The 21404-nt window shown below is 48.9% G+C and overlaps 1 protein-coding gene across 4 annotated transcripts in view; it reads left to right on the top strand.

Annotated features, from left to right (window-relative positions):
* Positions 1–21404, top strand: part of fam234b (family with sequence similarity 234 member B) — a 63580-nt gene that overhangs the window by 24445 nt on the left and 17731 nt on the right. For 3 of the 4 annotated variants that reach the window (XM_080217457.1, XM_080217456.1, XM_080217459.1), the window contains exons 5-9: positions 415–548; positions 2278–2437; positions 8503–8644; positions 17905–18054; positions 18383–18464. In XM_080217457.1, the coding sequence (XP_080073583.1) occupies positions 415–548; positions 2278–2437; positions 8503–8644; positions 17905–18054; positions 18383–18464 (668 nt within the window). The remainder of the gene's footprint in view (positions 1–414; positions 549–2277; positions 2438–8502; positions 8645–17904; positions 18055–18382; positions 18465–21404) is intronic. The other variant, XM_080217458.1, reaches the window with a different exon arrangement.

Raw genomic sequence — 21404 nt, 5'->3', positions numbered from 1 at the left:
CCTGCGTTACAGCGCACTCTGTCTGTGACTGGACCCTGCGTCACAGCGCACTCTGTCTGTGACTGGGCCCTGCGTCACAGCGCATTCTGTCTGTGACTGGGCCCTGCGTTACAGCGCATTCTGTCTGTGACTGGGCCCTGCGTTACAGCGCACTCTGTCTGTGACTGGACCCTGTGTTACAGCGCACTCTGTCTGTGACTGGGCCCTGCGTTACAGCGCACTCTGTCTGTGACTGGACCCTGTGTTACAGCGCACTCTGTCTGTGACTGGGCCCTGCGTTACAGCGCACTCTGTCTGTGACTGGGCCCTGCGTTACAGCGCACTCTCTGTGACAGTTCACTCTCTGTGACAGTAACCGGTGTTACGATGCACTCTCTGTGTTAAGAAACCACATTATTCACTGTTGTTTTTCAGGAAGTAGCCTGTGGGAAATGAAGAGTGTGTACCAATCCCATCAGACTCCAGCCGCCCCGGCACTGCTCCTCCCTGATGTAGACAGTGATGGGTTTGCAGACATACTCCTCGGGAGCAGAGCCTCTACTGTACCGGTACGGACCAACTCTCAGCTCCCAGTGAAATAACCACAGGTTGGCACCTTCCGCTGTTCGGGTGGCAATCACCCTTCATGCTTAGTAAGTGCTGGCTTGTTTCAGTGGTACTGCTCTTGCCTCGAGCCGGAAGATTGTGGAATCAATCCTCATCCCAGCGTTCGGACACACGGACTGAAATTGTGCACCTTCACTCTGGAAGTTAGAAAGATGCAAGTGAAAGACCTTAGCGGAAATTTGTCCCTGGGGTCTTCGCTGACAGTCATGTACAATACTGAAGGGTGTGTGATTGTCAGAGATGTCATATTTTGTGTAGAACTAAACCACATTCTGGGGCAAGTGTATGATCTGAAAGGGAAGCAGAGCACTGAGCTCTCCCGCTATCTGAGGCACCGTCCCTCCCTCAGATCAACACCAGGAAAGATCATTTACTCTTTGTTTGTGGAATCTTGGTTGTTTAGTGTTTGAGCTGCCGCATATCCCACACTGCTGCCTCACAGTGCCAGGGTCCTGTGTTCGATTCCCGGGGTCACTGTCTGTGTGCAGTCTGCACGTTCTCCCCATGTCTGCATGGGTTTCCTCCCACAGCCCAAAAGATGTACTGGTTAGATGCATTGGCCGTGCTAAATTCTCCCTCAGTGCGCACTGTTAACAGGTACACGGAATGTGGCAACGAGGGAATTTTCACAGCAACTTCCCTGCAGTGTTAATGTCAGCCTACTTGTGACACTAATGACAACTTAATGACTGCATTTCAGAATAACCTGTCAGATGTTAAACTCTTCCAAACATTTTGAGGAGGTACGGTGATAAATACAGCTCCTTTAGCTTCAGGCCATCCTTGTTATTTACCCCAGTGTTTGTCCTCTTGGGTTCATCCTCCCTGGTTGGTGACTTACACATGTGTTGTTGCTAGGTTACAGTGAGGATAAAAATGATCATGTTTTCCTTTCACCTTTGGCCTTTGTCCACACTCACTGTGCCTGTTCAGAGGCAGATATGCCTTGCCCTCAGCCAGTGGTGAGTCCTCATGGGCATGACCCATGCCCCAGAGTAACCCTTCCCACTGCTGCCCTATTACAGCAGATACTGTTTAGCTTGCTGGGGTGTAGGGCCATGTGTAATGTGGGCAGTCACACGAATCAAATAACTCCTGCTGTGTGCTAACAAAAGATGCCGTTCTATGTGCACACACACGCATGCACACGTGTACACTCACATGCACAGACGTGCGTACACTCACATGCACACACATGCGCGCGCACACACACATACATGTGCAAATTAGCTTTGGATTATACATAGTCACACACAAGCATGCTGCAGTTACCTGTTTGTGGTCTTTGAGCAGCAGGGTGTGTGAGTGAGATGGTGCGGATCACACCTTTAAGGTACATCACCCATTCAGAAAGCCCCTTGGAGAGTCACTGCTCTGGGGTGTCCTCCTGATAGCCAGTTGGTGAAGGAAGAATGCAAAGCTAATCCTTAGATAGAATCATAGAATTCCTAAAGTGCAGAAGGAGGCCATTCGGCCCATTGAGCCTGCACCAACAACAATCCCACCCTGGCCCTCTCCCCGTAACCTCATGTATTTACCCTGCTAATCGCCCTGACATTAAAGGGCAGTGAGCGTGTGCGGGTGCGTACATGCGTGTGAATGTATGCAGTGTGTGTGCTTGAATATCCAAGACTTTGGGTGCCTTGTTCTAATGAATTGTTTCCATTTCAGACCAGCCGTGTTCGTGACGTCTCCTTTGCGTTTGTGTCAGGAGCGACTGGGACCCTGATTGGTCAGGTGGTTACTTACAATGTGACTGGCGAAGGCAAGCTGATTGGTCCAAAGGCGTACACGACTGGAGGAGGGGTCTTGTACGTTATGTTTGGTTACGGTAAGCAGGAGTGTTCCCTGGATCTGGTTATTCAGCATCCCCCACTATCCCTCCTCGAGGGTTTTGGTTACTGTTCCATGTGAATTAAGAGCAGGAGTGTTGACCCCTCCCTACGTGACGATCTGACTGTAACCTCAACCCCACATCCTGCCCACCCTGACAACCTTTCACCCCCTTGTTAATCAAGAATCCATCTAGCTCTGCCTTAGCAATCATCAAATTCTGTTTCCACTGAACCATAGAACCCTTGCAGTGAGGAAGGAGGCCATTCAGCCCATTGAGTCTGCACTGAATCGTCAACAACAATCCAACCCATCCCCGTAAATCCACGTACTTACCCCAATAATCCCCCTGACCTACACATCTTTGGGCACTAAAGAGCAATTTAGCATGGCCAATCCACCTAACCTGCACATCTTTGGACAGTGGGAGGAAACCCACGCAGACACGGGGAGAATGTGCAGACTCCACACAGACAGTGACCCAAGGCCGGAATTGAACCCAGGTCCCTAGTGCAGTAGCACTAACCACTGTGCCACCCTCTCTTTGAGGAAGAGATTTCCAAAGACTTAGGATGCTCTGAGAGAAAAAGATTCTCATCTCTGCCCTAAACGGACCCCTAAGTGTGAAACAGTGACTCTTGTTCTAGATTCTCTGCCATGTGGAAACAGCCTCTCCACATCCACCCTGTTAATACCCCTTTAGGATCCACAGGTTTCAGCCCAGTTGCCTCTTACGCTTCTAAACCTTGCTGGGTACAAACCTAACTTCTCCAACCTTTTATAAGACCATTCCTGTTATTAGTCTAGTAAACCTTCTCTGCATTGCATTTACATCTTTTTTTAAATAAGGAGAGCAATACTGTAAATAGTGTGTGGTCTCACCAACACCCTGAATAACTGAAGCATAACTGTGCTACTTTTGTATTCAATTCCACCCTGTGATGTGGCTCCATTTTAACCTGTCACTGTGTGAATACAAAATACTGCCCACCGAGCTGGTGCTGAGTCATCTGATCCCGAGACAGATGACCTTTGGCCCTTCAGCAGCCAATGCCAGTGGAAAATGCTGAGGCTGTGCCCTCTGCCATGCAATGTGCTGCCTGCCCATCGCTGCCAAACTCCACTAGCCACCTCCGCTTCCAGCAGGGGAGCGGAAATTCGAAGCCCTCGATCTCTCGCCTAACTCCCAGGACCGTCTCACTTCACCCTTCCAGCCGTTTGTCCCAGTGACTCATGCTGTCAACCACTTCCCATTCCCGGCTTCAGCCATCATTTCCACATCCTCTGAAATGGTATTCTATCTGACGGTAAGCCTGCAGGTACAGCGGGCGATAAAGAAGGCAGTTGTTATGTTGGCCTTCATTGCGAGAGGTTACGAGTACAGGAGCAGGATGTGTTGTTACAATGATGATGTGGAGGTGCCGGCGTTGGACTGGGGTAAACACAGTAAAAAGTCTCACAAACCTGTTGGACTTTAACCTGGTGTTGTGAGACTTCTTGTTGCAATGATACAGGGGCCTTGGTGAGGTCACACCTAGAGTATTGTGTGCAGTTTTAGTCTCTTTTCCTGAGGAAGGATGTTCTTGCTCCCGAGGGAATGCAGCAAAGGTTTACCAGGCTGATTCCGGGGATGGTGGGACTGATGTAAGAGGAGAGATTAAGATTGTTTTCGCTAGAGTTCAGATGAATGAGGGGAGGATCTCATCGAGACTAATAAAATTCGAACAGGACTACACAGGGTCGATGCAGGGAGGATGTTCCCGATGGTGGGGGAGCCCAGAACCAGGGGTCACAGTCTGACCATTTGGGTTGGAGATGAGGAGACATTTCTTCACCCAAAGAGTGGTGAGCCTGTGGAATTCATTCCCACAGGAAGCTGTTGATGTCAAAACGTTGAATGTATCCAAGAGGCAGCTGGATATAGCACTTGGGGCGAATGGGATTGAGATTACAGGGAAAAAGCAGGATGAAGCTGTTGTGTTGGATGGTCAGCAGTGATCGTGATGAATGGTGAAGGAGGCTCGAAGGGCCGAATGGCCTGCTGCTGCTCCTATTTCTTATGTTCTATCTTCTATGTTTCTATCTCATAGTCTGTCATAACCCCGACACCATTCCCCCCTCCTTTCAGAAACCTCCAGTGAGACGCTCTCTTTGGCCTGAACTGGAAACTTCTCCTGCTCTGTGTACGTTCAGTACCAAACTCTGAGGGACCATCAACATCTGCAGCTCCTCAGAAGTGTAAATTTAACTTGAAAGTTCATCTCACTGAAAAATATCTCCACATCATTGGTAGCACGGTGGCACAGTGGTTAGCACTGCTGCCTCACAGCGCCAGAGACCCGGGTTCGATTCCCTACTTGGGTCACTGTCTGTGTGGAGTCTGCACATTCTCCCCATGTCTATGTGGGTTTCCTCCGGGTGCTCCGGTTTCCTCCCACAGTCTGAAAGATGTGCTGGTTCGGAGCATTGCCCGTGCTAAATTCTCCCACAGTATACCCGAACAGGCGCCGGAGTGTGGTGACTAGGAGAGTTTCACAGTAACTTCATTGCAGTGTTAATGTAAGCCTACTTGTGACACTAATAAATAAACCAAACTAAACGTGATGTATTTGAGGGGAAACTTGACAAGCAAATGAGGGAGAAGGGAATGGAAAGGTATGATCGTAGAATCCCTGTAGCACAGAAGGAAGCTATTCAACCCATCAAGGCTGCACCAACTCTCTTACAGAGTATCTTACCTGGGCTCTCTCCTCTGCTCTATCCCCATAACCCCACACATTCACCACGGCTAACCCCACTAAGGGGCAGTGCAGCCTGGCCAATCCCCCTAATCTGCACATCTTTGGACTCTGGGAGGAAACTGAGGACAGATTTAGAAAAGCATGAGAGGAGGTTTGAATGGACTGGTTGGGCCGAATGGCCTGCTGTGCTGCATGTCCAATGCAGTCCTGGTTATGGACCCCTCGTGTCAGACAGTGTCGTCCAAATCCTAATCTACTCATGTAAATATAAATGCTTTTATCATTTCACCTCTCCTCAATCCCGTGTCCTTTGGTCCCACCCAGGCCCCACACCCCCTCCCCCATTCCCTGTCACCCACACATTCCCTACGGCTAATCCATCTGACCCACACTTCTTTGGACTGTGGAAGGGAACCGTAGTTGAGGCCAAAACATTGTCTGATTTCAAGAGGAAATTCGATATAACTCTTGGGACTAAAGGGATGAAGGGATATGGGAGAAAGGGGGGGAATCAGGATATTGAATTCAGTGATCAGCTTTGATCAGAATGAATGGCGGAGCAGGCTTGATGGGCTGAATGGCCTACTCCTGCATCTCAGAAACCCGTGCAGAGACGGGGAGAACATGCAGACTCCTCTCAAACAGTGACTCAAGCCGGGAATTAAATCGTAGAATCCCTACAGTGCAGAAGAACGCCATTCAGCCCATCGACTCTGCACTGACCACAGGCCCACCCAGACGCTATCCCCTCAACCCCAAATGTTTACCCTGCAAATCCCCCGGGACTGAGGGTCAATTTAGCACAGCTAATCAACCTAACCCGCGCACCTTTGGACTGTGGGAGGAAACCAGAGCACCCGAGGAAACCCACACAGATACGGGGAGAATGTGCAAACTCCACACAGACAGTGACCCAACGCCAGAATGGAACCTGGGTCCCTGGCGCTGTGAGGCACTGTGCCACCCTGCAGAGTAATCCAGTTTAAGGAAAGTTCTCCCTCATAGCTAGGCTTCTCATTCTCAGGGTGTCTGTGAAAGCTGTCATCTGGGTTCCCAGCCAAGATTTCTAAATGATTATTAGTCAAAGTGGCCCAAAACCATGAAACTGCCGATTTTGTTTAAACCCAGCTTCAAGTCCCATCAAGATGTGTTACGGGAACATGACATACGCTGCTTTAGTACATAAAAAAGGCAATGCAAATTTTACCAGTCTGAATGATCAGAAGTGGCAATGACATTGCGTCCATTTCATTTTATACCGTAAACTTTTTGTTTGGTTTGGTCAATTTATAGAACAAGAATATCTGGTCAAACATGAAGAGATCTTGGGGCCCGCAGATCTGAAAGGATTCTGCAGCTACATAAGAGATCTAAACCTGTCATATAAAACAGCTGGTGAAAAATTCCAACATAAACAATACCACGGACAGCAAGAGGTGACTCAGGAGAAAGTTAGCAGAATCCAGGACCCTGGCTCTGTGAGGCAGCAGTGCTAACCACTGTGGCACCGTGATGCCCCAAGTAAAGTTTAAATTTATTTATCAGTGTCACAAGTAGGCTTACATTAACACTGCAATGAAGTTGCTGTGAAAATACCCTAGTTGCCACACTCCAGTGCCTGTTCGGGTACACTGAGGGAGAATTTAGTATGGCCAATGCACCCTAACCAGCACATCTTTCAGACTGTGGGAGGAGACCAGGGCGCCTGGAGGAAGCCCACGCAGACACAGGGAGAACGTGCAGTCTCCACACAGACAGTCACCGAAGGCTGGAATTGAACCCAGGTCTACGGCCCTGTGAGGCAGCATCGCCAACCACTGTGTCACCGTGCTGCCTGCATTCACCAGATAACCTTTAAATAACAGGACAAGTGGGTGACTGTTATTCTGCTGCTGTTAGCACCATCTCTTGGAGAATACGAGATAACACAGGAAATATTTACAGAGTTACATCTCGTCAGGCAGTGACGATCGCAGTGAGAAAGACTGTGGCCACTGAGTTGCCCCAGGCTAAGCTGGGGAACAGTGAGAGAGGAGGAGGTAACTGGGGAAACGGTGACACCAAGCTTGGGTTTACAAGACCTGCAAAGTTTAATTTGAAAGGAAGACAGAATTGAGGAGCTGCATTGTTGTGAGGGAACACACTGCGTAAATACACAGAGTGAATTCCAATCTAACCAGTAGCTGTTTAACCAGAAAGAAAATATTCTTATCATTTAACCTGTAATTGTCAGTGTAGTGAGGAAGATCCAGAGTGGTCCACGCTGTAGTGTAAGAAAATGAACTGCATTGCATTTTTAGGAAGGTTGTGGCAGAGTGGAATTGTCACAGGACTCGTAATCCAGAGACCCAGGGTAATGCTGTGGGACCCGGGTTCGAATCCCACCACAGCAGATGGTGAAATTTGAACTCAATAAAAAAAATTGTAACGTCAATTGCCCTAAAAACCCATCTGGTCTGGAAATGTCCTTTAGAGAAGGAAATCTGCTGTCCTGACCTGGTCTGGCTGACACATGACTCCAGGTTGGACTCTTAACTGTCCTCTGAAATGACCTGGCAAGCCACTCAGTTCAAGGAGCAATTCGGGATCAGTAACAAATGCTGACTGTGCCAGTGATTCCCAGATTCCGTGAAAAAATAAGAAGATTTATATCAGGCTAAATTTAAACTAGATTCACAGAATCACTACAGTGCAGAAGGAGGCCATTCGGGCCACTGAGCTTGCACTGACGACAGGCCCTATCCAAATAACCCCACGTATTTACCCTGCTAATCCCCCTGCCACAAGGGGTAATTTAACAGAGCCAATCAACCACACATCTTTGGTGTGTGGGAGGAAACTGGAGCACCCGGAAGAAACCTATGGAGAGACGAGGAAAAGGGACAAAATCCACACAGACAGTTACCCAAGTGCCAGTATTGAAGCTGGGTCCCTGGCGCTGTGGGGCAGCAGTGCTAACCACTGTGCCACCCTGAGTCATTTTTACAGATTTATGAATAAAGTAAATTTTTGGAAATTATTTTGACGGGCTGAATGGCCTCCTCCTGCACTGTGGGGATTCAGTGAAAAGAAAGTAGTGATTTAATAAGAAACCCGTCCCAGTTCCTGTTGTAAAAGCACTTTTTGAATCCTGGTCTTAGTTTGTAACTAAACGATCCCATAAATGACGGCTCTAGGTTTGAGATCAGCTTTATAAACCAGCGAACAACAGCTGGAAAAAGTCACATTCGAAACATTAAGGACAACTCCTGTTGCTGGGGGAATCTGTTGTTTGTAAGGAAATCTCTTACTGTTCACTGACACAGAATCTTTCCTCTTCAAGGGAACATCCAGGCTGTGTCGGTGAGGGACATTTACAAGCGGGCGAATGGAAAAGGCAGCATGCCGGTCTCCCTACAAAACCAGGACACAGAATGGGGATGGAAGAGGAAGGGCAGCCTGTCTGGCTTGTTGGAGGTGTACAGGTAGCTGGTGTACACACAGCATGCGGGCTGGGCTGGGGAGTGTTCTGCCAGTGCTGCTGATGGAATGATATCTGGACAGCTGACCGGGACAGTAGCCTTTCCCTTTGGTCAGGGAGTGTAATGGGAGGTCGAGGAGCCGGCTGCAACTCAGTGCAGTGGCTGAGCGCGGAGGGGGGGCTCACCCACCCCAAATTTCAGGGTGTTGCAAACACCAGGTCGAAAATAAGGAATATAAGATGACAGTGAGATTGTGACACCAACAACTTTACTATAGGTCAGTGAGAGCGATCACTGATTAAATCACTGGTCAGTGAGATTTTTGTGACCCCAGATTCAGGAGACCCCTTCCACCTGTCAGTGTGACCCTTCACTCATATTTCACTGGAATGTGATAACTGGTTTGGAAATATTCAGTCCTCGTAACATATAAGCTCATACACCTGACTACACATTCCTATGGTGTTTCTCGTGACCCTGATTTGATTTGATTTATTATTGTCTGTACTAACAAATGAAAAGTATTGTTTTGTGTGCTATTGGTACCATCCATATCTCGCAAAGAGGGACCTCGCTGCACTGCAATCTTGAAATATGGATGTGGTGAACCCACAGTGAGGTCAGTAATGTATGGCCATTCCCTCTCCACTCCCTGCATTGTGGGGACTGGCTGCAAGGATTTTACAGCCCTGTGTCAAGGTCAGGTTTTGTGAATGGTAAAATAAACAAGGGGACGAAATAAAGTTTTAAAATGAAAAAAAAATTAAAGTTTAATGTTAAAAGTTTAAAGTTTGTTTATTAGTGATGGCACAGTGCCTATGGGCGACACGGTGGCAGAGTGGTTAGCACTGCTGCCTCACAGTGCCGGGGACCCGAGTTCAATTCTAGCCTTAGGACACTGTCTGAGTGGAGTTTGCACATTCTCCCTGTGTCTGTGTGGGTTTCCTCCGGGTGCTCCAGTCTCTTCCCACAGCTTGAAAGACGTGCTGGTTAGGGGCATTAGCCATGCTAAATTGTCTCTCAGTGTACCCGAACAGGCACCAGAGTGTGGCGACCAGAGGATATTCACAGTAACTTCATTGCAGTGTTAATGTAAACCTACTTGTGACAGCCAATAAGTAAATGTGCAGACTCCGCACAGACAGTGACCAAAGCCAGGAATTGATCCAAGGACCCCTGGTGCTGTGAGGCAGCGATGCTAACCATTGTGCCACCCGAAAGACATCAACTTGCACAATGGATTGCTGGCCTACATTCGCACATCAATAGAGACACAGAGATTGCAAACATGTCAGGAATGTACAGGCACCCTGAGGATAATTTGGAATTTGAGAGATTTCACTTCCCAAACCAGTGGAACGCACTGAAGCATTTTACAGCCATTGTCCTGGTTTTTTTTTCAGTTGAATCGCTGCTGTGGGAAATATGGCAGTTAATTAGCACACAAGCAACTCCCAAAGTGATAATAACCAAATCGATTGACTACTTTTGGTTGGCAGAAGGATAAATGTTCGCTCCAAAATTTTGGGGAGAACCGTCCTCCATTTCTTCAAAATAATGCAGCGAAATCTTTGACCTCCATCTGAAAGAGCGATCAGGGTCCCGATTACAAAGAGAGACTTCACGCTCTAATCTTACACCTACTTGTTCTCGAGTCGTGTGCGTTGCCAGCATTTATTGCCCATCCCAGTTCCCCTTGAGCTATTGGCGAGCTGCCTTTTTGAACTGCTGCTTTCCATGTATATTATCCCGCAGTGTAGTGAACCAACAATCCCAGGACCTGCGCCAGAACCAACAGTGATATATTTCTAGGTCAGAATGACACGTAACTTGGAGGGGAATTTACGTGGCAGTGTTTGGATGCATCTGCTGTCCTTGTCCTTCTAGGTGGTCCAGGTCACCGATTTGCAACTTGCCGTCTAAGGAACCTTGCTGAGTTGTTGCAATGCATCTTGTAAATAGCGGATGGGATTCTGATCGAACCATAGAATCCCGACAGTGCAAAAAGAGACCATTCGGCCCATCAAGTCTGCACTGACTCTCTGAAAAAACATCCTACCCATCACCACCACCTATCCCAAAACTCCATATTTATAATCACCTAAGCAGGACATCCCTGGACACCAAGGGGCAATCCAGCACGGTCAATCCACCTAACCTGCACATCATTGAGCTGCTTTGTCTTGGATGGGTGTCAAACTCCTTGAGTGTTGTTGGAGCTGCGCTCATCCAGGCAAGTGGAGAGTATTCCATCGCCTCCTGACATGTGTGTGTAGATGGGGGATGGGCTTTGGGGAACCAGGAGTTGAATTACTCTGCAAAAGACGTGCTGGTTGGCTGCATTGGCCGTGCTAAGTTCTCTCTCAGTCTACCCGGACAGGCGCCAGACTGTGGCAACGAGGGGATTTTCACAGTAACTTCATTGCAGTGTTAGTGTAAGCCTCCCCGTGACACTAATAAATAAACTTCAAAAAAAGAAAGGAAATCCCAGCCTCTGGCCTACTCTTGTAGCCACAGGATTTAGACGCTGCTCCAGCTAAGATTTCAGTTAAAGGTAACTCCAGGGATATTGCTAGTGGGGGATTCAGCATTGCTAATGCCATTGAATGTCAAGGGGAGATGATTAGATTCTCTCTTATTGGAAATCATCACTTCCAGGCCCTTGTGTAGCATGAATATTGTTGGCCACTTATCAGCCCAAAGTGGAATATTGTCCAGGTTTTGCTGTTTGCATACACAGAGTGCTTCAGTACTGAGGAGATGCAAATGGTCCTGGACACTGTGCAATCAGTGAACATTCCCACTTCTGACCCTGATTGTGGAGGGAGAGCCTTTGGTAAAGGAGGGAGATGGTTGGGCCTTGGGGATTACCCGTGCAGCAATGCCCTGGGCCTGAGGTGAGGGGCCTCCAATAACAAACGTCCTCTGTGCCAGTTAAAGAGAAAACTCTCCAGCCCGTGGAGAGCTTTCCCCTGACTCCCAATGACTTCAACTGTGTTCAGACTCCTCGATGTGACACCCAGTCAAATCGGGCCTTGATCTCACTCCCCTCCCCAACCTCCTCTGCCTGAGTTCAGCTCTTTTGTCCACGTTTGGCCCAAGGCAAGAATGAGGCCAACAACTGAGTGTTCCTGCTGGAACCCGAACTGAGCGTTGGTGAGATGTTGTTGCTGAGTAAGGGCTGCCTTGAACACCCTCATAGAGTCGTGCAGCGCAGAAAAGGCCCACTGAGTCCACACCGACAATATCTACTACTAAAGTCACTCTAATCCCATTTTCCAGCACTTCTCCCATATCTTTGAATGTTCTGATGTTTCAGGTGCTTATCCAAATATTTTTTCGAGGTTGTAAGGTTCAAGGTCTCCACTACCTTCCCAGGCAGCGCATTCCAGATTCTCACCACCCTCTGAGTGAAAGGGATTTTTCTCACATTGCCTCTGAATCTCCTGTCCCTCACGCTAAATCTACGCCCCCTCGCGGTTGACTCCTCAACCAAGGAGAACAGCTGCTTCCTACTCACCCTGTCCATCCCCCTCATAATCTTGTACACCTCAATGACTATGACCCTTTGCTAAGAATTGACTGATGGGGGGGGTAATTAGTTGGATTCGATATGTCTTCGATATACCTGGACATTTTTCCCTACACTCAGGTAGATGTCAGTGCTATAGCTGTACTGGAATAGCTTTGTTCCTGGCCAATGGAGTCTCAATGTTTTAGGGTGGCCCAGAGATTAGCCCTCCTGCCTCACTGCGCCAAAGACCTGGGTTCAATTCCGGCCTTGGGTCACTGCCTGTTTGGAGTCTGCATGTTCTCCCCATGTCTGTGTGGGTTTTCTCCTATGCTCCAAAGATGTGCGAGTTGGGTTGATTGGCCATGCTAAATTAATCCTAGTGTCAAGGTAAATCAGTGAAGTTACAGGAATAGGGCCTGGGTGGGATTGTTGTTGAGGGGCCAAATGGCCACCTTCTGCACTGTAGGGATTCTGTGATTCTCTGGGTGCAGCTAGTTCTGGATCCCCAGTCTTCAGTATCACTGTCCGAGTGTTGTAAGGACCAAAAACTTTGCTGTATCTTGGGCTTTCAGCCAATTCTTGATGTAACGATGTGAATGGGATTGTCTGAAGGCTGGTATGTGTGTCGCGAGCAACCACAAGTGGAGGCGGAGATGGATCATCCGCTCGGCACTTGTAGCTGAAGAGAGTTGTAAATATTTCAGCCTTGCTTTTTCACATTGAAAGGCTAAGCATTGAGGATGGAAACATTTTCAGAGCTTCTTCCTTCTGTAAGTTATTTAATTGTCCATCAGGAATTACAACTGGATGTGACAACATTACAAAACTTTAATCCCTGTGTAGTGGCGCTGTCTGTATCAGTTGTTGGTGTGAGATAAAGTCTCTTAACTGAGAACTGTTAACTGATGAAGTTGAAGTAGATAACTTGGTTTGTTGGATGAATTGTACGGGGCCTGAGATCAGTATCTGCCTTTGTGTTTTGCCTCTGAGTGTTTCCATGTGATGTTGACTCCTTTCCAGGAGAGTGCACTCAGTCACGTAGTGAAAGCTATACTGAAAAAGGCTTGTCATCCTGCATTCCAAAATAGCAACAAGTGTGGCCTGTTTCTCCAATCAGTCACATACTAAAACAACCTCCCTCACATGACTGTATTGTGCTGTGAACAACAGACTTTTAAAGATGACTTTGAGAGTGAAGGGGATAAGGTCGTGTTAGCTAATTGAGCTAATATAGCAACTCCTTCCAGTCATTCATTCATGGGGTGATGTTAATCGCTAATGTGAAGCGATGCTGAGGTTCATCTCCCATATTGTACTTACACATTGCACGAGCTGTCCCACGGACACAGCTCACTCACCGTGATGTGTCGGCATTCTCATCCTCCCAGACACAGATGTCATTCACCCCCTCAGGCACAGATGTCACTGGACTCCCTCCCCCCCTCCCCGGCACAGATGTCACTGACCACCCCCCCGGGCACAGATGTCACTGACCCCCCCCCATCCCCCCCCCCGAGCGCAGATGGCACTGACCCTCCCAGGCGCAGATGTCACTGACGCCCCCCCCCCCCCCCCCCCCCCCCCACCGGGCACAGATGTCGCTGACCCTCCTGGGCACAGATGGCACTGACCCCCCCCAACCCCCCCTGCCCGGGCGCAGGCAGCGCTGGTGATTCTGACCCCAGACGGTATGAGAGATGGAGTTGACCCAGGCTGTGAGCTAAGTTGTGTGTTTTCAGAAAGGGTTGTGGATGTACGATGGTGGCGTGGGGTTTGTGTTGTTGTGGTGCAGTCTTCTCAGGACCCTAATTCACATGAATTCTTTCTCAGTCTGAAAGTTGCTGCAGTGAGTAATGTCCCAGCACAACCTCATTGGTGAATTAAGCAGAGGCCACCAAGCATGCAGCTCCCTCTCCTTCAGAGACTCGGCCGAGTTTTCCAGCCTCGTAAATACCCTTTCCACTGCCAGCGAGAATGGAGCATTTTGATTTGATTTATCATTGTCACGTGTACTAACATACAGTGAACAGTATTGTTTCTTATACGCTATACAGACAAAGCGTATTCCTTCATAGAGAAGGAAAGGAGAAAGTGAAGAATGTAGCGTTACAGTCATAGCTAGGGTGTAGAGAAAGATCAATTTAATGTGAGGTACATTCATTTAAAACTCTGACAGCAGCAGGGAAGAAGCTGTTCTTGAGTCGGTCGGTACGTAACCTCAGACTTTTGTATCTTTTTCCCATTGGGAGAAGGTGGAAGAGAGAATGTCCGGGTAGCATGGGGTCCTTAATTATGCTGGCTGCTTTTCCAAGGCAGCGGCAAGTGTAGACTCAATCAATGGATGGGAGGCTGGTTTGCGTGATGGACTGGGTTTCATTCACAACCCTTTTGTAGTTTCTTGCAGTCTTGGGCAAACCAGGAGCCATTACCAAACTGTGATACAACCAGAAAGAATGCTTTTATGGTGCATCTTAAAAATTGGCAAGAGTCGTAGCTGACATGCCAAATTTCCTTAGCCTTCTAAGAAAATAGAGGCGATGGTGGACTTTCAGTGTTGGCATGGGGGGGACCGGGACAGGTTGTTGGTGATCTGGACACCAAAAAACTTGAAGCTCTCGACCCTTTCTACTTTGTCCCCGTTGATGTAGACAGGGACATGTTCTCCTTTACGCTTCCTGAACTCAATGACAATCTCCTTTGTTTTGTTGACATTGAGGGAGAGATTATTGTTACCGCACCAGATTCTCTATCTCATTCCTGTACTCCGTCTCATCATTGTTTGAGATCCGACCCACTAAGGTGGTGTCATCAGCAAACTTGAAAATCGAGTTGAAGGGGAATTTGGCCGCACAGACAGAGGTGTATAAGGAGTATAGTAGGGGGCTGAGAACACAGCCTTGTGGGTTACTGGTGTTGAGGATGATCGTGGAGGAGGTGTTGCCTATCCTTACTGATTGTGGTTAGGAAGTTCAGGATCCTGTCACAGAGGGAGGATGTGGATGTGCCGGCGTTGGACTGGGGTAAACACAGTAAAAAGTCTGTAAACTGGTGTTGTCAGACTTTTTACAGAGGGAGGAGCCGAAGGCCACGGAGTTTGGAGATGAGTTTCGTGGGAACAATGGTGTTGAAGAGCTGTAGTCAATCAATAGGGGTCTGACATAGGGCCAGCAACCCTGAAACACCTTGTTAGCCAGATGTTTCAGGGTTGAATTTGATGCTCAGCTGCAGAATCCGTGCTGTGGGTGAGGGAGAATTCCAGCTTTGGTCAGCCAGTTAGTGTGGCCGGGTTCATGGCTGAGGAATCACTAGAGAAAGAGCAGCGTCCAACATCTGTCAGGAAAATGCTGTACCATCACACAGGGAGGGCACATGGCGAGACGAGGCGGGGGGGGGGCCTTGGTACGATCCCTATCACCCACGCTTGTTAGAATGTAACCTGTGACAACTTTGTATTGGATATCATGTGACCAATGGGAAGAAGCTGTAAGGGTCAGCTGACCCAGTAAACTATGGAACCAATCACAGCATGATGTGATGGTCAGCTGACTGAGTGTCAATAAGAACCTGTTGGGAATTGTTTGGACTGGCCCAGGGCGAGGCCCCAAGTTTGGAGTAATGCAGTTTTTTTTTATTAAACCCTTTCTCTGATTTGTAAGTTTGGAGTTGTTATACTTTTACTGCCTGCATTTGAAGAGTTGCTTCTGGAGGAACAATACTGACCAACCTGGGCCCAGGTACCACACCCACCACTCCTTTCCATTCGAGCTGAGTGCGTGTGTGACGTGAGGAAAGAAAGACCTGGAAACCAAAGAAAAACTAACAGGGAAGATCGAGCTAGAGGCACGAGGGGCTGTATTTTCCCATTGCAGTGACTCTCATTAAACACACAAAGCAGAATTGTGTGTCAGTCTGTGGATTCACAGTGAATCTCAGCCCATCACTGACTCCCTTTCAGACTCTCGGGAACACATTCTCTCTCCTCAGTTAGAAATGTTAGCTCCGTGTCTGCTGGTGAGGGGCAGGGCTGGGGGCAGAGCGAGGGGTGAGGGTCAGAGTGAGGGGTGAGGGTCAGGGCGAGGGGCAGAACGAGGGGTGAGGGTCAGGGTGAGGTGCAGAGTGAGGGGCGAGGAGCAGAATCAGGGTGCAGAGCGAGGGGAGCGTAAGGGTCAGAGTGAGGGGTCAGGTGCAGAGCCGGGGGGTGCCGGAGGCTATGGTTAGCTTTGCGCACTGAGACAGACGCTCCAGCAGCTTTGTTACACAGCACGGGTGGAAATGTGCAGCCAGGTAGAGAACGCTGCCCCCTGCTGCTCTCTGCCTGCACTGTACCCAGAGGAACAACAGTCAGTTTCTCATTGGAGATAATTGACTGAAGTAAGCAAAGTCTAATTTGTCACGCAAAAATCTTACAACACTTCAGCTGTCAGAGTGAAACTGGGAATATATCTGGTGTCCCGCCATTGTTGTTTGCAGTCAGTTCTGTTTCTATAGGCTGATCTGTTACTGATTATGCCCATATTTAGAAATCATCCCCCCCCCCGACTCACACACTCACCCCTCCTGTATCCCACACCCAGACTCCCCATCTCCAGAGCCCCCTGTATCCCACACCCAGAGCCCCCTGTATCCCACACCCAGAGCCCCCTGTATCCCACACCCAGAGCCCCCTGTATCCCACACCCAGAGCCCCCTGTATCCCACACCCAGAGCCCCCTGTATCCCACACCCGACTCCCCAACTCCAGAGCCCCCATCTCACAAGCCCCCCATCTCACAAACCCAGAGCCCCCTGTATCCCACATCCATTCCCTCCCCATGTCCCACATCCAGACCTGCCCCATAGACCACACCTAGACTCCCCCCATATCCCACACCTAGACCCCCCCCATATCCCACACCTAGACCCCCCCCCCATATCCCACACCTAGACCCCCCCCCATATCCCACACCTAGACCCCCCCCCAATATCCCACACCTAGACTCCCCCCCCATATCCTACACCCAGACTCACCCAGTCTCACACACTCAGTCCCCGCTGTATCCCACACCCAGATGGCCCTATATCCCACACCCAGAACCCGTCTCTGTTACCCAACCACCCCATGTCTAACACACCCAGACCCAGCAGAGTGTGAGAGCAAGGGGATTGTACGCGATGAGTGAGAAACTGCCTGTCAGTATGGATTGTATACTGTGTGTGATAGCGTAGGGACTGTACACTGAACATAATAAGAACATAAGAAATAGGAGCAGGAGTCGGCCATCTAGCCCTTCGAGCCTGCCCCGCCATTCAATAAGATCATGGCTGATCTGAAGTGGATCAGTTCCACTTTCCCGCTTTCTCCCCATATCCCTTAATTCCCCTGTCTATCAGAAACGTATCTACCCGTGACTTAAATATATTGAGCGAGGCAGCCTCCACCACTTCAACGGGCAGAGAATTCCAGAGATTCACCACCCTTTGAGTGAAGAGGTTCCTCCTCAACTCCGTTCTAAACTGCCTCCCCCCTTGAGGCTGTGCCCTCACCCTTTCTGAGCGGGAAGAATCTCTCTACCTCTACAGCCTCACTGCCTGTCAGTATGGATTGTATACTGTGTGTGATAGTGTAGGGATTGTACACTGGCTGTCACTATGGATTGTGTACTGTGTGTGAGAGAGTGGAGATGGCGCAGTGTGTGTGGGATTGTACTCGTGTTTAAGACAGGGGATTTTATCAGTTAATTTTGATGTGAACAGGTTCATTTTCTCCCAGCAGTAATGGTTCTGCGAGGGACCTGCGGACTCTGGGCAGGCGTGGAGAGAGTGGCGGTGACATCCTGATCACCACGAGGGATGGGCTGCAGCTTCTGAATGGGCAACACCTTCGGCAACTGTGGTCTGCAAATGGGAGCAGTATCGAGAGGTGAGTTTGGGGTGATCAGTGGGTGGGGTGCAGTGGGGAGATTGTTCTGTGTGTGGGAAGCTTTGTTATCATTGCAATATTGGCAGCCTGGGCTGTAGGCTGTGTGATTTATCTCACTGTAACACACAGCAATCTGTTTGATTGTTGATGTTCTGTCCTTGATGACCTGGATGTGGCCATGTCTCTCATGTCCACACTGCTCCTTCCCCTCAGGGGGGAGGGTGGTGTGTGTTGACACTGGGCTAGAGACGGAGGATGTAGATATGAATGGGGGAGCACCCGCTTTATTTCCTGCGTGTAACAATAATAGGAGTGGTTTTCCTTCTAGTGCTGCCGTGTCGGGCTTCTTCAATGAGGACAACGTCCTGGACATCCTGATCCAAACCAGCAACGGGAGCAACGTGAGGAAGGTGCGAGCTGCTGGGGGGTTTTGTTGGGGTTTCACTTATCTCTGGCAGGCTCTCGATCCCACATACCATTGCCCCGGCACTCTTCCAGGGTCATTGTCCATGCGGGTAAACCTGCCGGTGCCACACGGGAGGGAGGGGGTGGCGCAGGGAGCTACACGGGATTGTAATTTCATGGCAATAAAGGATCTCTGGCCCATAGAAGGTTCGGACTGAATACCCATCACTCCTTGGATAGATGTTCAGGAAAGATAAGGAAGGAATGAAAGGTGGAGGAATAGCAATATTGATTAAGGAGAATATTTGGAGGTGGGCGATGACTGACGGGCTAAGGACGCAATATATTCTAAGTTAGAGCTAAGAAATGATTCCATTCACCACTAGGTATATTCTACAGATGTTTGGTGGAACAAATATCGACACACATGCTTGCAAGGAAATTGCAGAGGTGCGAAAGCGGTAGAGATGCTATAATGTGGGACTTCAATGATTTTAATATGGACCGAATGGCACAGTGGTCAGCACTGCTCCCTCACAGGGACCGGGGTTCAATTCCAGCTTTGGGTCACTCTCTGTGTATGGAGTCTGCACATTCTCCCCACGTCTGTGTGGGTTTCCTCCGGGTGCTCCCACACTCCAAAGATGTGCAGGTTAGGTGGATTGGCCATGCAAGGTTGCCCCTTAGTGCCCAGGATGAACAAAGAACAACACAGCACGGGAAACAGGCCCTCCAGCCCAATGAGCCCACGCTGCCATTTTAACATTGAGTGCCCTCCTCTACCCATGACCTTTGTCTACACCTATTGTGTTAGGTAGGAGGATTAGCGGGGTAAATATGTGGGGTTTTGAGGATATGGTAGAGATGGGTCTGGATAAGATGCCCTTTTGGGGAGTCAGTGCAGATTTTTTGGGCTCCTGCACCGTAGGGATTCTGTGATGAAAAGGCAGAGGGAGAGAGTTTATATTCAGAGGAATTTTCTACCTTGGTACATATTGCGCCATAAGAAGTCCAACCAATAATTAACCTGGTGTTGTCAGACTTACTGTGTTTACACCAGTCCAACGCCGGCATCTCCACATCATACATTGCGCCCACAGGGGAAGGAAGCATTGCTGGACCAGCTTTTGGGAATGAGGTGCACCAAGTGGGACACTGATCACAGCATCCTGAGGTTGAGGTAGTTGCAGTTCAGAGTAAAAATATTTAGTTGGTAGAAGGCCGATTTTTCAGTCCGGTGAGAACAGATTTGTCCTGGGTAACCTGGAAACAAAAATAGACAGGCAAACTGTAACAGGAGAAAGTTACCAAAGCCAAATACTGTGGATACTAGAAATACTCGGCAGGTCTGGCAGCATCGCGGAGACAGAAACAGTTAATGTTTTATAGCAATGACCTTTCATCAGAATGACAACAGCTTTAAATAGGGAAATAGTCCGGGCACAGTAAAGGTTTAATCCCCCGAGGGGTGAGGAGAGGACTAACAGAGCCAGACTCTCCTAAGATGGATAGAGAATAAAGGATGAAGGTAACAAGAGCAGAATTTATCCTCCACAGACGCTCCTTCCCACTCCTCTTCATCTAACCCAGTTTGGGTCCACAGACATTTTCCAGGGGGTCTACAATGGAGGGTTGGTCCACCTGTGGATGAGGTGGGCACTGCCAGGGTTAGCAGTGCTCAAGGGAAAGTGAGTGTGTGGTGGCAGGAAGTATGTGTCCCATTCCCTGCAACTCCATACTTCCGTTCCCTGCCTTCTCCCTTGCTCCTCTAAGGCTCGCTGCAGACTCCTGACAGATACACCTACAGACAAACACACGCACATTTAGAATTTACATCAGCAACCTATCTGTTGGCCCCACAGTCCAGAAGGATGGGCAGAGCACTTTAACCATATATAATAACATAGTTTGGGGGTGTTTAAGAGGTCCGTGGATAGGTTTGTGGATGGAAAGGGATTGGTTTAGGTTATAATGTTCTATGTTCTATGTTCTATTCTCTTAGAATCATAGAACCCTACAGAGGCCCTTTGGCCCATCGAGCCTGCACTGAACACAATCCCACCCAGGCCCTACCCCCATATCCCTACATATTCTCAGTTGATCTTCACCCATCAGTGATGAACCAATCCACAGCTTGTCATCAACATTTCTCTTGAAGACCCTCTCCATGGTGTGGGAAAGGACGAAAGCTTTCTAGGAGCAAAGCTGCAGGAACCAATACCATCCCAGAACCAGGATCACAGTCTGAGGATTCAGGGTAGACCATTTAGGATGGAGGTGAGGAGACATTTCTTCACCCGGTGAGCCTGTGGAATTCATTCCCACAGGAAGTAGCTGATGGCAAAACATTGAATGTATCCAAGAGGCAGCTGGATATAGCAGTTGTGGCAAATGGTATCAAAGGTTACGGGGAGAAAGCAGGATGAGGCTATTGAGTTGGATGATCAGCCATGATTGTGATGAACGGCAGAGCAGGCTCAAAGGGCTGAATGGCCTTGCCCTGCTCCTATCTTCTGTGTTTCTATCCCAGCTGAGGACAGTGAGGTTGGAGGTTTGTGGCTGGTTAAGAAGCTCAGTGAACACTTTCAGTCCGTGTGGGAGAAAGGAAACATCCACAAGAAGACGAGGGAAGGGACTCATCGACCTCGCAGCAATCATTCCTCTGCCAGCAAAATCTTCCCCAGAATCTTTCTGAACCACTTAGTGCAAAATCTGGCCAGGATAGAACATAGAACACTACAGCACAAACAGGCCCTTCGGCCCACGAGTTGCGCCGATCACATCAACACCTACCAACCTACAGACCTATCTATAACCCTCAATCTCATTAAACCCCATATACTCATCCAGAAGTCTTTTAAAAGACCCCAGCGAGTTCGCCTCCACCACCACTGACGGCAGCCGATTCCATTCACTCACCACCCTCTGAGTGAAAAACTTACCCC

This window comes from Carcharhinus amblyrhynchos, chromosome 35, assembly GCF_965287045.1.
Source record: "Carcharhinus amblyrhynchos chromosome 35, sCarAmb.v2.hapA, whole genome shotgun sequence".
NCBI classification, from domain to species: domain Eukaryota; kingdom Metazoa; phylum Chordata; class Chondrichthyes; order Carcharhiniformes; family Carcharhinidae; genus Carcharhinus; species Carcharhinus amblyrhynchos.
Note: the sequence above shows the minus strand (reverse complement) of the source record. Positions and strands in the feature narration are given on the sequence as shown.